Below are 14,141 nucleotides of genomic sequence, written 5' to 3' on the forward strand. Positions count from 1 at the left end.
TAATATGCTGAAGAAAGTGGTACAGTCAAAACCACATTTTCAACAGCACTATAACTTTCTTTTTTCTTTTTTGAGAACTCAAACTGAATAAAGTAGGTCAGGGGTCTTCAGCAGCATCCAAAGTGGCCTACAAGAGAGGAGCAAGCAATTAGTCAGTGAGCCAACAATATTTTAATAGCTTTTGCAATGCCAGGTTTGGGCGATAATTATTAGAGAAGAAATGAAGAGATTTTTTTTGTACATCTGATGTTTTGCTAGTTGCTATGAAATGCATATGCTGCTTAACTGCATTTTAAATAGTTGGTATGAATAATTCAAAGATACGTCAAATGAAACACACTCGTGTCGTGCCGCCACCTCCTGATGTAACATGCAGACTGAAATGAAGAAATCAGACAATGAATCTTTGTGATGAACCGATTCAAAAGATTCGAATTACTAAAATGATTTAAAATCTCCACCGCTAGAGGGAACCCATGGTTTGAAACTGCTATTTCTTTTCTAGGTTTGAGGACTACAAACTGAACAAGGAACCGAATAGTTTTTTCACAACACAGAAGAAAGAGCACGCAAACTTTATTGGTTGCCCGTGGCGATAGATTTTTCAAAATGGTGCGCGTGTGTGCTTTTCCTGGATGCTTCAATCAAGAGAAATCCCTGAGACTCCGCCAGTGGGCATCGATGCAGGAGGAAAGTTTGACTTTTCACACATTGCCCCTTAATGATGCAAAGAGATTGAATCGGTGGCTACTCGCTCTGCGTCGAGATAGTGGATCACCCATTCAGTCTGTCCGTGGATTGAGGGTGTGCAGCGAACATTTTTCACCAGTCGATTTCAGTGTAGCCAAAGGAAATAAAAGACGACTGAAATCAACAGCTGTACCAAAGCATTTCGTACGGCAACGAACTAAGGTAGGTGTGTAAATAAAGATTTAGCATAAACGTACTTGGAGCATCTCAAGTGGGATCGACTTTCGTTTATGTTTAAAAAATGTAACTGGTGCAATGGACGCTACATCATAAATTCCCAGTACAATAATGCATTGCATTTAGTGTTTGGTATACGTAGATTGCCCGTTATTGATATAAATTTACACATTACTGTTAAAATGACAGAAAAGTAAACAATTGTATTTGTTTGTACATTTTTGTGTCAAAACTGATTTCAGTTGGACATATGACTAACTACAGACAAAAACTTGTATTTTCACTGTTGTATTTTATAAGAATATCTGCACAGATAGTCTGCTTTAACTTCTCGAGGAAGTTCCCGCCCTCATTTGCGCTGAATGGTCTGTTTATTAAGGAAGTAATGCAACGCCGCGTTTCAACTGGCTAACACGCATCACGTGACATAAGGAGTGCAACCAAGTTTTGTTTGCTTGCTGATATGTAACTCGCTGGTTAGGGTGAGTTCTTGTTCGATTGTATTTACAAATCAAGCAACTTTTTAAAAGCAGAATCACGATTCAGTATTATATTTTATATTATATATCAATGTTTGCAGCTGACTTGCTAATATCCTTCACGGAACGAACCTGCGTGCGGAGCACTTGGGACTTTATTCACATGACCGTGACAGAGGAGACTGCAACTTCATTTTGAACAACTGCAATGTTTTCATTGATTTTACGCAGTCTTGAATGATATAAGTGGTTTCTTGAATAGCATTTAGCTGATCACGCATCCGGACTAACGCCAGAATCTCGTTACATGCATTACAGGTAAGGGAATAAACTATTTAGCTAATGAAGTTTGTTTATCTTAATAGGAAAAAGTAGACATTCCCATATCCAGCTCTGCTGTATCAGATCAGTAACCGTGGGACTCTTAATCGTTAATAATTGTATAGTCACGGCATGCTTATTAATACAGACAGAGTTGGCAGAAATGGAGCAAGAGATTTAACGTTAGTTCAACTAAAAGCATGGCATGTAAAAGCAAGACATGTAACATTGGCAGTGACAGCTGTTTCTGGTTTAGACTTACGTTGAATTAGAAATATAATAGAAGTGCACTAGTGTAGCAGAATTATAGCAGTTTTGAGGTGTAAAATGCAAATTGTGTAATGATTTTCTTCTTGACATCCAAGTTAGAACTACTCAATTTGCACAATTGTATTATCATGAAATTGCAATTTGCAAATAAAAAATGCAGTTGTTTAAAGACCCAGGTTTTCTGTGGATGTTTGTAAGACTGGAACATTTGGCCAATAAATGTTTAATTTATATATCAAAATGACAACAACAATAATAGCAATAATAATTATTAGTGATTACAATATTTAGCAAAACAATAATGGTACTATTGTAATATTTCAATATAAAATAGGCAAATTGAGCATTTAAGAAACATACCGGTATTGCAATATTAAATTTCTATATAGTACAACTGTTAAAGTACAATCCTAATATTCATGACTTTTTAGTTTTCTTGTAACTTTAAGCCATCAATATTTTATTTTGATAGAAAACCACAGGGAGTCTTCAGAGCTTCTCTTTTGTTGACAACAGCCAGGTTGTAAGCGTTTATTACAACTTTGTGAAGATCTTTAGTGCATTTTAGGTTTACAAATTTACGGTATAAAAGCGAACCAAACTCCTTCATCATGTGAAGCGTTAATAACTGCGACTTGAGCTGCTTGCATGTAAATGAACACAGTGCTGTGCTTCACTCTGAAACAGAGCATATTCATTTAAATGGCATTTATTTATTATTAATCATACTTTGGTTTATTTTGATTAATTGTGCAGCCATACGTTTATTTCAGAAAATCAATTTATTTATTTTTATTAAAGGTATCTCAGTTTCATGTTTTCCTGAAGTCAAACATTATTTGTGGATTTAGAAAAGTAGTTTTATTGTTCAGACTTTTGTGCTTGTTCCCAACAGACCATCTCCTTCTGTCTCTTCCTTTTTCTTTTACTGCATTTCTCCTGTCATCGTTTTCGACTAAATGCTGCAGGCATTGCCTAAGATTAGGAGTGCAGTTAAGCGGGTTCAGCGAATCAGAGCCCAAATCATCCCAATGGCTCAGAACTGCAGTGCATCCTCCACGCAGAAAGATGGCCGTGTTACAGCAGCTATTCTCATCGTTGGAGATGAGATCCTCAAGGTAAATTACCATTTGTTTTTATAATGGTCACGATTAACCCTTTGTCTTCTATGTACTGTTATTTGTATGACTTTTATATATGGATTTTGCTTGCCTGTTTTCTGACCATTGACAGATACAGGAAGGTTTCCACGTTTTAAGCAGAAATGAAACTTTTAGAATTACTTAAAACGTTAAGTGTCATTCTCTGAATTATGTCATTTTGAATGCAAATATGACATTGTTTAAGATATCTTTGACATATTGACATAAACCATAACATCATAATCTATCATGTGGTTGGTTTTGACATTGGCTGTCATGAGACCATTATAACTGTGTCATGAATAGTTTTCGTGACCTCAACTACTGTGGTACACATTGAGTTTGTCATTAAAGTTATTCTGGCTTCTTGACAGCCAATGTCAAAACCAACCACCTGACAGTTTAATGTAATGTAAACCAATAAACCTAGGTGGTCTCTTAAGTTTGATAATTAATCTGCGAATGTCATGTTTATGACAGGTTGAGTTGTCTTAGTAATGTCGAGTTGTCATGACAGAGACACTGACAGGTTACGATGTATTGGTTTATGTCAAGGTGTCATAACAAACACATCTAAAACAATGTCATATTTGCATTAAAAATGTCATAATTGAGCGAATGACACTTAATGACAGTTGTCATAAACATGCATAAAAACATCCTTGCGTTATGTCATGATTATGAAGGTGTAAAGTTAGTCTTATGCACACCCCTTCAAGTAAAGTGTTACCAAAAGCATTATGTTAAAAACGTTTGCTCTACATGCTGATATTGCAGGGTCACACTGTCGACACTAACAGTGCCTTCCTGTGCCGTGGACTTCGCAAGCTTGGTGTCACCATAGAGCGCATCACTGTGGTACCTGACGTCCAGGAAGTCATCGCTAAAGAAGTGGCCCAGCTTTCGTCCTCCGTTACTCACCTCATCACATCTGGTGGCATCGGTCCCACTCATGACGATGTCACTTTTGAAAGTGTCGCTATGGCATTTAACGAAAGTCTGCATGCCCATCCTGAGCTGACAAAGCTAGTGGAGAGTTTCTTTGGCACGGTCACTCCTGACAGCTCCCCCATGAAACTCGCCATGGTCCCCGTTTCTGCCAAACTCAATTTTGGCATAGACCCTCAGACAGGCCAGCGAAATCGCTTCCCTCTTGTCAGTGTCCACAACGTATACATATTTCCCGGCATCCCCTCTTTGCTGGAACGGTCGTTCAATGGACTTAGCCATCTGTTTTCAGGTTCTGGTATCACCTTTCACACCCGCGAGGTGTTTGTGGATGCGGATGAGACTGAGATCGCCCCGAGTCTCACAAAACTGCAGGCAGGTTGGGGGAAGAGTGTCTCTCTGGGCTCTTACCCAGACTGGCTCAGTAATTATCATCGTGTCCGACTGGTTCTGGACTCAGACAGTGCCGAGGTGGTGGAACGGGCACAAAAACAACTGATAGAAGAGCTACCCAAAGGATCTGTGGTTCCTCTCATCACTGACTCGGTGTCAGTCGCAACTGAAGAGGTGTACTCGCTCTCAAAAAGTGGTAAGTTTCTTTGTAGCCATGTCTAGGAGCCATGTCTTGACAGTCAACGTCTCCTAAATCAGTTGAGAAAACCCTTGTTAAAACATGTGAAATTAGCTGTAAGAGAATCTTCTATCATTAAATATCTGACAGAGACACTGCTGGGGAAGAAAGTAGCTGCAGCATTGGGGATCATTGAGACGGCGCTGGATAGATACTCTGCTGATGAGCTCTGTGTTGGCTTCAACGGTGGCAAGGACTGCACAGCTCTACTGCATTTATATAATGCTGCTCTAAAACGGTAAGAGAGGCAAAATTAAAGACAAGGAGTTGACAAAAATATGTTTGTGGGCTGAATAAAATTATGGTTGGAAAAATACATGTATTTGAGGCAAAATATTATAGACAGCTGTATATACGCCTTTATTGCAAGCTTTCACGCCTGTGCTTGCCAGATTTCACAGGCTTAAATCCCCCATTCAGAGCTTTTCTCTTAAAGAAAACATTTTCTTCCAGGTGATCTACTTAATCTTTGCAATCTTGCAGCCATGCGCACATGCTCTTTCTATACCACGGAAGTGCTGTGATGTGAAAAAACAGACAAACAACAAGTAAGCTGGAGTTCAACGATCTTCATTGAGAGATGTTGCTCAAATGAAAGTGTCAACGTTCAGTCAGTCTGTGCGACTAAATCTGCGATCAAATCTTCTCTGTGATGAATTGTAATAAATCCAAACATGGATCTCGACTATACTTCCGATTGTTGATGCTAAATAAATGCACTCACGCAATGTCTATGTGACATTACAAGTAAAATAAATAATTAATGTAATTTGGAATTATTAGAAGTACTATTAGGAATTTCGCCTTTCTAATTTTTAAGAAGTTTCTTGTTTTGCCTGTTTTCATAACATGTGTGGTTCACATGGCAGTACGATATGATCATGCTGTCACTACAGATTAATAATAAAAACAGGGCCATAACATAACTCATTTAAAAACTCAGTGTCAGTTGTATTACAGATAATTTTAATCGATCGAGAGAACATCTTGATCTGATTGTAAACCGAAACTGAAAGGAGGACGCATGACGTGCTGAATGATTCCTGTTGAATAAAGTGTCTTATTAGTGTCCCATTATTCTAAAATGCTCCTTTTACTAAGCGTCATTAAATATATTGTGGGATGAATATATTTTGGAAATCCTGCTTTTTTTTTTTTTTTTTTTTTTGTCATTAAGGGAAATCATCTCGGTTACAAATTGACTTTATGCACAGCTTCACTACTTCCTGAACTTAAGCCAGCTCCTTGTTTCCTGTATGCCATTATTGGCCAAACTTGATTTATTCAGGTGTGACTGACCTCAGTAGTCACGGCAACAATAATCAGACACACCTGAATTAAGTGATAATTAAGTGATAAAGTGATAATTAAAACAATTCTAATTGAATTTACTTTGTTGTAAATCTATATGATATTCTTTATACTGTTGAGCACAAAAGATTTTTGTGCATTTTTCAAAACAAATTATTTTGCGTTCCACAGAAGAAATAAATTAATAATTTGGAATGACATTTCTTTTGGGGTGAATTATTTCTTAAAAAGCATTAGTTCACTTTAAAATGAAAATTAGCCCATGATTTACTCACCCTCATGCCGGTGTAAATGATTTCCTTCTTTCAGATGAATACAATCGTAGTTATATTATTGTTATTTTAAATACTTCCCCGTTTTTTAATGGCAGTGGAACAAACAAATTAAAGCTCGAAAACGTGCATCCATCATAAATGACCTTCACGCGGCTCCGATGGGGGTTAATAAAGCCTTTCTGTTTGAGTAAGAAAAATATTCAAAATAAAATCCTAGCTTCCAGCCAAACGAACAAAAAAAATCACTCGGGACCATGAAATATGACAAAATAGGACCATGCATGCAGATGCAGTGAATTCAGTATACTGTAGCTTAAGGGTCCAAATACTTTTGGAACACCAGAGACATTTATACATGATCTGTGTTAGATTTTATGTCCAAGTATAATTAGTAAATGTCTTTTTTAAGGAAAGAACATGGACTTGCCTTTCCAGTTTCACAGATATCCAAAGCTCACGCTGAGCCAATTTTATTGTTTACTGGCACTTTCACCAGACTCACACTTGGACACAGCAGGCTGTGCTCATGCCTTGGTTACATGAGCTTTACTATATCACATGCAAGTGTCAGTAAATTAGTTTGAAGAATTCTGATAATGTGATTTAACTTTTCTTTCTCTCTCCCTCAGGCGGTATCCAGATCGTAAAGACAGATTGAAAGCTCTGTATATTCGAATTGTCTCCCCTTTTCCAGAAATGGAGAGGTTTTTGCAAGATACAATTAAAAGGTAAGACAAGGTGCCTTTCTAAAATAAAATGGGTACTGCAATGTTTTAAAGGAGAATAGAAATCTGGAACAGTTCCTGAGTGGGTAAATCACAGACTGGTTCCTCTGGCATCTCTCCCGGAATCTATTGACAAAATTTCTGAATTGTGATGTTTTTTAAACAGGCTTTGAGCACTTATGATATGTGTTAATGATGTTAAAGTCACCAGCTTGTTTATCCACATGTAAAATGGGATCTGGCACCTGTCAGTTTCAAGTTCAATTCACTTGTGAGAGATGCATTAAAGTGAGAACGAGAAGTGCCATCTGCAAACCGTAACAGCCTCTGTACTGCCGCTAACAAACCAGTCTGTTATTTAACCACGATGAGTTGAACATAGATCCAGCCTTATTAATTCATCATTGTCCATCAAAGCTCCATAGGTGTAATTATCTGGCACATCTCTTCCTCTCTCTTCTGTAGATATGACCTGGAGCTGATCTCAGTGGAGGGCAGTATTCGGCAGGCTCTGAATGAGGTCCAGGAAAGGAGGCCGGATTTACGGGCCGTCCTGATGGGAACAAGACGGACCGACCCTTATTCAGAGACGCTGACCTCCCTTTGTCCCACAGACCCGGGCTGGCCTGATTACATGAGGGTCAACCCACTGCTGGTGAGGGGGACCGTTCAAAAGTTTGTGCTTCTTAAGGCTGCATTTAATTGATCAAAAATAGTTAAAACATTATTGTGAAATGATATTACAATTTAAAATAAATGTTTTCTGTTTTGAAATATATTGTGATGGCAAAGCTAATTTTTCAGCAGCTATTACTCTACACATCAGTGTAGGTTGGAGCTTAATGCTACGTTCACACCGGACGTGAATAGCATGTCAAATTCGCGTCTACCGCGTCTAGTTTGACCACTTTGTGTTAATTCGCACGTCAAGAGTGAAACTGACGCGCATAAAATAATCAATGGTTATTTATTTTTGTTTTATGATAAATAGAGCCAGCCTTCAAAACAAAATTTTTCTCTCTCATGTCCAGACACGAACTTATGCACATGCACATTCATTTTATGAAAATGGGTTTGGTGCTTAATGTTTTTTGTTTGTTTAATTTCTTCCAAAAAAAAAAAAATCACACTGATACCAAACTTTTGAACAGTGGTATAAAAAAGGTATAATACACAACACATGTATAACCACACAGAGACAAACCGACATAAAGAAAGCTGAAAGGTTAACCCATCTTCCCTCTTTTCCTGTTGTCTCTAAACAGACTCCACTGTCAGTAAATCACTGTCATGTCTTCCACTAATTCTCATGTAAGCTGGCAGCAGAAACAGCCAAGAAATAGTAAATAATGATGAATGAGGCTCTCCAAGATCATTATGCAGCAACTCCATCATCCTAATCAGTGGTGGTTATGTAAAAGTCACGGCAGTGCAGCATGTTCTTAGAATTTCAAATGACCCCGGATTGGTGTAACTTATTTTACATTTAGATGTTTGCGTCATATCCACCATCTCTTCTCTTTTTGTAGGAATGGACGTATCATGACATCTGGGAGTTCCTGAGAACCCTGTACGTGCCCTACTGTATTCTGTATGACAAAGGGTGAGATGCTTCTATTCACAGTGAGTCTTCATTCTTCAAATTGAGATTATCTTCCTGATTTTGCTTATGCCCTTATTTCGCTTCCTTATAGATACACTTCTTTAGGCAGTATGGATAACACATGCAGGAATCCATCTCTTAAAGTGGTGGATGAGAAAGGTGTGACCCGCTATATCCCTGCCTACAAGCTGGAAAATGAGGAGGAGGAACGCAACTCCAGGGAATGACTGACTTCTCTAAACAAACTCGTCTTAATATTTTAAGACACAATGTACAACTAAAGACATTTTGAAGAAGGAACAGAATCTGAAATTTTTTCAGATAAATACTTCTTGAAAAGCCTGTAGTTCGTGTTGAGTGTCTGTCCACTGATGTAGCTGTAGGAAAGCGATATCACTGCTGTATTTAAGATTCAAACAGTATCAAAGTGTCTTGTTAATTTTTTTTACAGTGTCTTGTTTACTTTTTTTCTGGTTTTATCTGTGGATACCATCATGATTTGTGTTTTGTATTTTACCTTTGAAAAACGAGTTACCGTCTGGGCGGGAATTTGCTTAGCACATCACTGGCAGCAACTTCATCCTAGTTTTTACGTTAGAAAACAGGAGGAACTCGTTAAAAATAATTTAATTATGTAGTGTTTCATTTAAATAAACATCTAAAAACTCGATTGGACTTACTTGACGCCTGATGAGCACGGAGCAGTCTTCTTTAGTAGACATCATACGTCAGGTCACGCAATGCCCGACGCAGCCCAAGTTAATGAAATGCAATGGCGCTTTCCGGCCTCACGGGCGCGATATAGTAGTACATTTACAATAAATACGATATCCAGACCAGATTTAATCAACGACTATTGATCTCCATCCCTACCTGGAAATCAGTCAGCGGTCTGGCAGCGAGAATCGATGGTTTGCAATTAAATAAAGCGACCTCTTTTACGGACGCGCGGCCTGTTGCACATCTGATTACCAGCAGCAGGTGGTGATGATTATGACGATGATGACGGTGCTGCTATTGGTAAATCAGATGTGAACTAGTCTACCTTTAAGCTATTTTATTTTGACTCTTCACTTAAATCTTAATTGGTTCTGTAAACAAACATTTTATTTTTAGACAAAAAATGTTTAGAGTTTTGCTGATGGTTATCAAAACCGAAAAATTTTGATAACCATGAAAAAAAAAAATCATTTAGTATTTCAGTACATCATGTGGGTGCATTTGTGCCATTGTGGTGTTTAGCGATTTTAACATAGTAGGCCTATCATCATCATATCCGTAGAAGATGGACCAAAATAAAACCATTAATAGGCTTAGCTAATGTATTGTGATACTCAATGAAAGTTCTATGAGCAGGTATCGTGGTGGCACCGTCAGCGATGAATTTTGTGGTGGGAGTGAAACAAGAGTCTTAATTATTGCCTAGATTTTGTATCACCATAGTCTCTAAATGTAGGCTATGCAAATGAAATTCAAACCTACCCAGCTCCACCCCCTGATCCCTAAACCCACCCCTAAACCTACCCAACTCCACCCCTCAGATCTGGATCTGACTCCGCCCCCTGGATCTCGTGTAGCCTACTGCAATGGTGCAACTGGAAATGAGTGGAATATATCTATTATTAAGAAGCAGGTGTCCACAAATTCAAACCATGATGCAAAATTTCAAATCGTCACACCTTTTACCTTTATCAATATCACATTTCAGTGCTGATGTATCCAGATTGACTCTTGTACTTGATATGAGAATTACGCAGAAAACCTTTTCCAGGGTTTTACCGGCCCCCTGTGGCCACCCAATGCAATTTTTCTGGAGGACTTGATCCCTTTTTTTATAAAATTGTTACTACATTTATTAATTTTTTATTAATTATTATTTATCATTATTAATCATTTATTAACATAAAACAATGATGCACCAGCACAGACAATTAATATACAACTCATTTGTCTGAACAATTAGCAGTCATGGTGTGAAAGTATGAAATAAGTGAATGTGCTCATGAAATTAATAAGCATGGAGATCTATATAATTGTTTTTTGCTTTTTTTTTACAACAGTTCAACACTACACTGGAAAAAATGTTTTTTGTTTTTACATTACTTTAACGCATCAAAATCAACTTTTTAAATAAGTTTCAATATTCAACTCATTTAAGTAGCCTAAGTTTACATGCAAGTTTATTGTACCTATTTTAAGGCAGAGGCTTTTTTCTTTTTCTTTTTCTTTTTTTTTTTTTTACAGTGTATTAATAAAAGAAAGGTTTAATAATAATAATAAAGATGAGGGGACCTAACTCCAAAAATGAGTGTTAGGTAGTTTGGGTGGAATGAGGTCCTGAGTCACACACACACACACACACACACACACACACACACACACACACACAAAAAAAAAAAAAACAAATGCATACCTTTAGAGATAACATGAAGCAACACTGAAGAATTTATATAGCCTTATACTTCTATTTTTTAAAGTTTAACAGCTTGCTTCGAAGATGATGAAAGTCAGATACACTATTAATTTATTATTATTATTATTATTATTATTATTATTTACCTTTTACTTAAAGATACCAAATTGCATATTATGACTGGGTGAAACATGCCTCTAGTCTCCAGAGTGTTGTTTTTGGTTCCGGTGGCTCTGTGAGAATGATTCATTGTGACTCAACGCACACACCTTCTCTTCTCTGACTGTCCATAAACAGAGTTTCTGCGCTCATTGAGGAACAGATGCCATCTAGAGGAGAAAAACAGACCTGATATGCACTGAATGTCAACATTTCTTGAATTAAAGTAAAGTAAAATAATTAAAATGATACATTTTTCATTTTAAGGTATATATAAGGTTAATCGCTGAAATTTATCTGATCCAACAAATAATAAAAATAACAATTTCATTATTCCTTAACAAATGATGAGGTTTATTTAAATTCCTAAAAAAAAAAATGTAAATATGCGTTGCTGCACATGATAATTAATATATATATATTTTTTTTTTATAAACTGTAGCTCAGTTTCCTAAACTCGTTCTCATATAACTGGCTCCAGATCATCTTCAAACAACTGGAATGTACACTCTAAAAAAACAGAGACTATAATGTTTGAAAAGCATTATTTATTTCTGTAGCTCATTTTTCTGAGCTACAGAACAAAAGTTCTTCATAGAAGAAACTGACCACTTCACAAAAATGTGAAACATTCAAATGACAAAGAAACAACATGCCTACATACCATGTCAAACAAAGAAACAAACAAAATATGTAAACTGATTGTTCTGTTTTGGCAAACCGTATTTGCATCTGAAAATCTACAATGAACAGAAAAAAACAGAAATGAGAGCAGGAGAAACAGAAACAAAACATTTCTCATTCACACAGAATATGTATTTAGATTCTGGAACTTAAAAAGGGGGCATGATTGCTTCACTGTTAGAAGTTAAAAAATATTCATTTTAAACTATTTTGTTTTAAACAAAAACAAAGTAAGAAATAAACTTAAAAAAAAAATAATCATTTTTCATTTTTTTTTTCTTATTTTGGGCTATTTTCCTTGATCTCTTTAAATACCAATGTTTAATCCGGATACTAGCATCTAAAGAATAGTCTTTCTTATTTTCCAGCTAAAACTAATAATTCACTGAACAAATGAAAAGTCTAGTAAATAAAAATATCTTAAAAAAACAACCCTCTCCCCTAAAAAACTGATACAAATATATAAAAAAACAAAACATTACTCAGCATACTGTTTTCTCTACAACAAATGCATTATTTCAGACTAACTGAAAAAACAAAACTGCTTGCATATTCCCTCATTAAGTTCAAAATGAACATTTTCATTATACATAATTCACATACCCACAAATAACTGTGAGCAGGGGGGAAAGGATAAAGGAACGTGATCCGATTAAGTGCCAAATGAAACATCCAATAGCTTTCACACTCACAGAGAGCTAAGAAACATGCAGACCAATCAGAAGAGTCCATACATGGAGGAGATTACCATACACATCCCACAAAAAGATCAACAGGCTAGTAATTTAGTTTCCTGTGTTTTCCACGTGTCCCTCAGTCAGCATATACAGATGTGCGAATGAATCGCAAATGATTCCGAACATAAATTCAAAACAAAAAAATCCAGGATATTCCAGGCAATTCCAGAGTTCTGCCAGGTTGCATAAAGTCAATACAGCAAAATCATTTTTTAAATGCTGTGGTCTGGCTTTGGCTTCAATGTCTTTTAGTCCAAAAAAAAATATATATATTTTTTTAAATAAACACAGCTATTGACCAATAGATCTGTTAGTAATCATTCACTCTGTCCCTGATCTTTCAGTCAGTAGTACAAACAGCAGGACCGGGGAGCTTCATCCTCCTCCTCGTCTTTGGCTCAGTTTGTTGTACAGTAGGACAGAGGAGAGGGGGAGCAGAGGCTTGTAAAGGAATGTCTGACTCTTAAAGACAGATGGATTAAAAGAAAATGAACAGTAAGATAAGCTCTTTGAAGGTAGATTAGTGTCGCTCTGTTCCGGAGTGAACTTTTATCAGAGCGGACAGCAGTAAGGACCGCTGTGAGAGGACGGAGAGAGAGGAAACAGAGGGATGGAGACTAATAGCGTGACAAAAATGACATAGCGAAGGAGTATGAGAAAGAGAGAGAGAGAGTGTCCACAGATGTAGAACACACATTTACTTTAATGCAAACTGTTATGGAGGAATATATGCTGCAACAGAGCATTTGTTTTTAGGTTTTATGCTTTGAGAAGAGATATTAGAGGAAATAAGACAAGAAGAGGGAGATGAGGAGGAGATAAAGTTGTCCGATTGTCACAGGATGGACAGAACTGCTGTGTGATGGTTTCTCTGTGGCTATAATAAAAAAAATAAACAGACAAACAAATAAATATACATTTATACATACATAAATAAACAAAAAAACACATTTGTTTGGACAAATATTTGGGATGCATGGTATATCAGCACCAAATTCTCAATCTAACAGTATCGACCCATGTTGGATTTTTAAATGCTTTTTTAGCATCTACATCATCATCTTGCAGATGGGTGAGGAACATCTGGTCTCTTTTATGGCTCCTAACACCATACCCAGCCTGTTCTCATGTAAATGCGTCTCTATAACACGCATCGTGTATTGTCGTGTAATTTATATGCGAAAATGAGTTTTTATGTGCATATGAGACAATTTTTCCCGTGCATTTGATATGCAGTTCATTTGCGTGTAACCGCACCCCACACGCAAAATGAGTTTTTATGTGCATATGAGACACAATTTTTCCTGTGCATTTGATACGCAGTTCATTTGCGTGCAACACGCACCCCACACCATTAATTCTACCCAAACATATAATACACACGCACCCCACCCCACCCCACCCACACCTAAACCTACCCTAACCAACCAATGCGTATCATATGCATATAAAAAAACTTACTTTAGCGTATAAATTACACGACAATACACATGCGTGCTATAAAGACGCATTTAGT

General features: G+C 36.9%; 2 protein-coding genes across 8 annotated transcripts in view; one reads left to right on the plus strand and one right to left on the minus strand.

Moving 5' to 3' along the window:
* The first annotated feature begins 504 nt into the window (after window positions 1–504).
* flad1 (flavin adenine dinucleotide synthetase 1) lies at window positions 505–9,063 on the plus strand. 7 transcript variants are annotated; one of them, XM_089117638.1, is made up of 10 exons: window positions 505–894; window positions 1,363–1,381; window positions 1,678–1,724; window positions 2,966–3,115; window positions 3,917–4,676; window positions 4,809–4,956; window positions 6,934–7,032; window positions 7,495–7,684; window positions 8,559–8,632; window positions 8,724–9,063. In XM_089117638.1, exons 1-10 carry the CDS (start codon window positions 610–612, stop codon window positions 8,857–8,859), a joined length of 1,908 nt encoding a protein of 635 aa, XP_088973764.1. In that variant the 5' UTR covers window positions 505–609; the 3' UTR covers window positions 8,860–9,063. The 7 variants fall into 7 exon arrangements, with proteins under 7 accessions (XP_088973764.1, XP_039535764.2, XP_039535766.2 ...); XM_039679831.2 differs by lacking the exon at window positions 505–894 and having other exon boundaries at window positions 1,274–1,409; window positions 1,508–1,724; window positions 2,893–3,115; XM_039679830.2 differs by lacking the exons at window positions 1,363–1,381; window positions 1,678–1,724 and having other exon boundaries at window positions 506–912.
* A 2,672-nt stretch (window positions 9,064–11,735) lies between these two features.
* The window catches only part of efna4 (ephrin A4), a 52,780-nt gene continuing 50,374 nt past the window's right edge, over window positions 11,736–14,141 (minus strand). The window contains exon 5 of the mRNA XM_039679686.2: window positions 11,736–13,502. Within this exon, the coding sequence (XP_039535620.2) occupies window positions 13,405–13,502 (98 nt within the window). The 3' untranslated portion in view covers window positions 11,736–13,404. The remainder of the gene's footprint in view (window positions 13,503–14,141) is intronic.

This window comes from Pimephales promelas, chromosome 12 (assembly GCF_988280905.1).
Source record: "Pimephales promelas chromosome 12, fPimPro1.hap1.1, whole genome shotgun sequence".
Classification (NCBI taxonomy): Eukaryota; Metazoa; Chordata; class Actinopteri; order Cypriniformes; family Leuciscidae; genus Pimephales; species Pimephales promelas.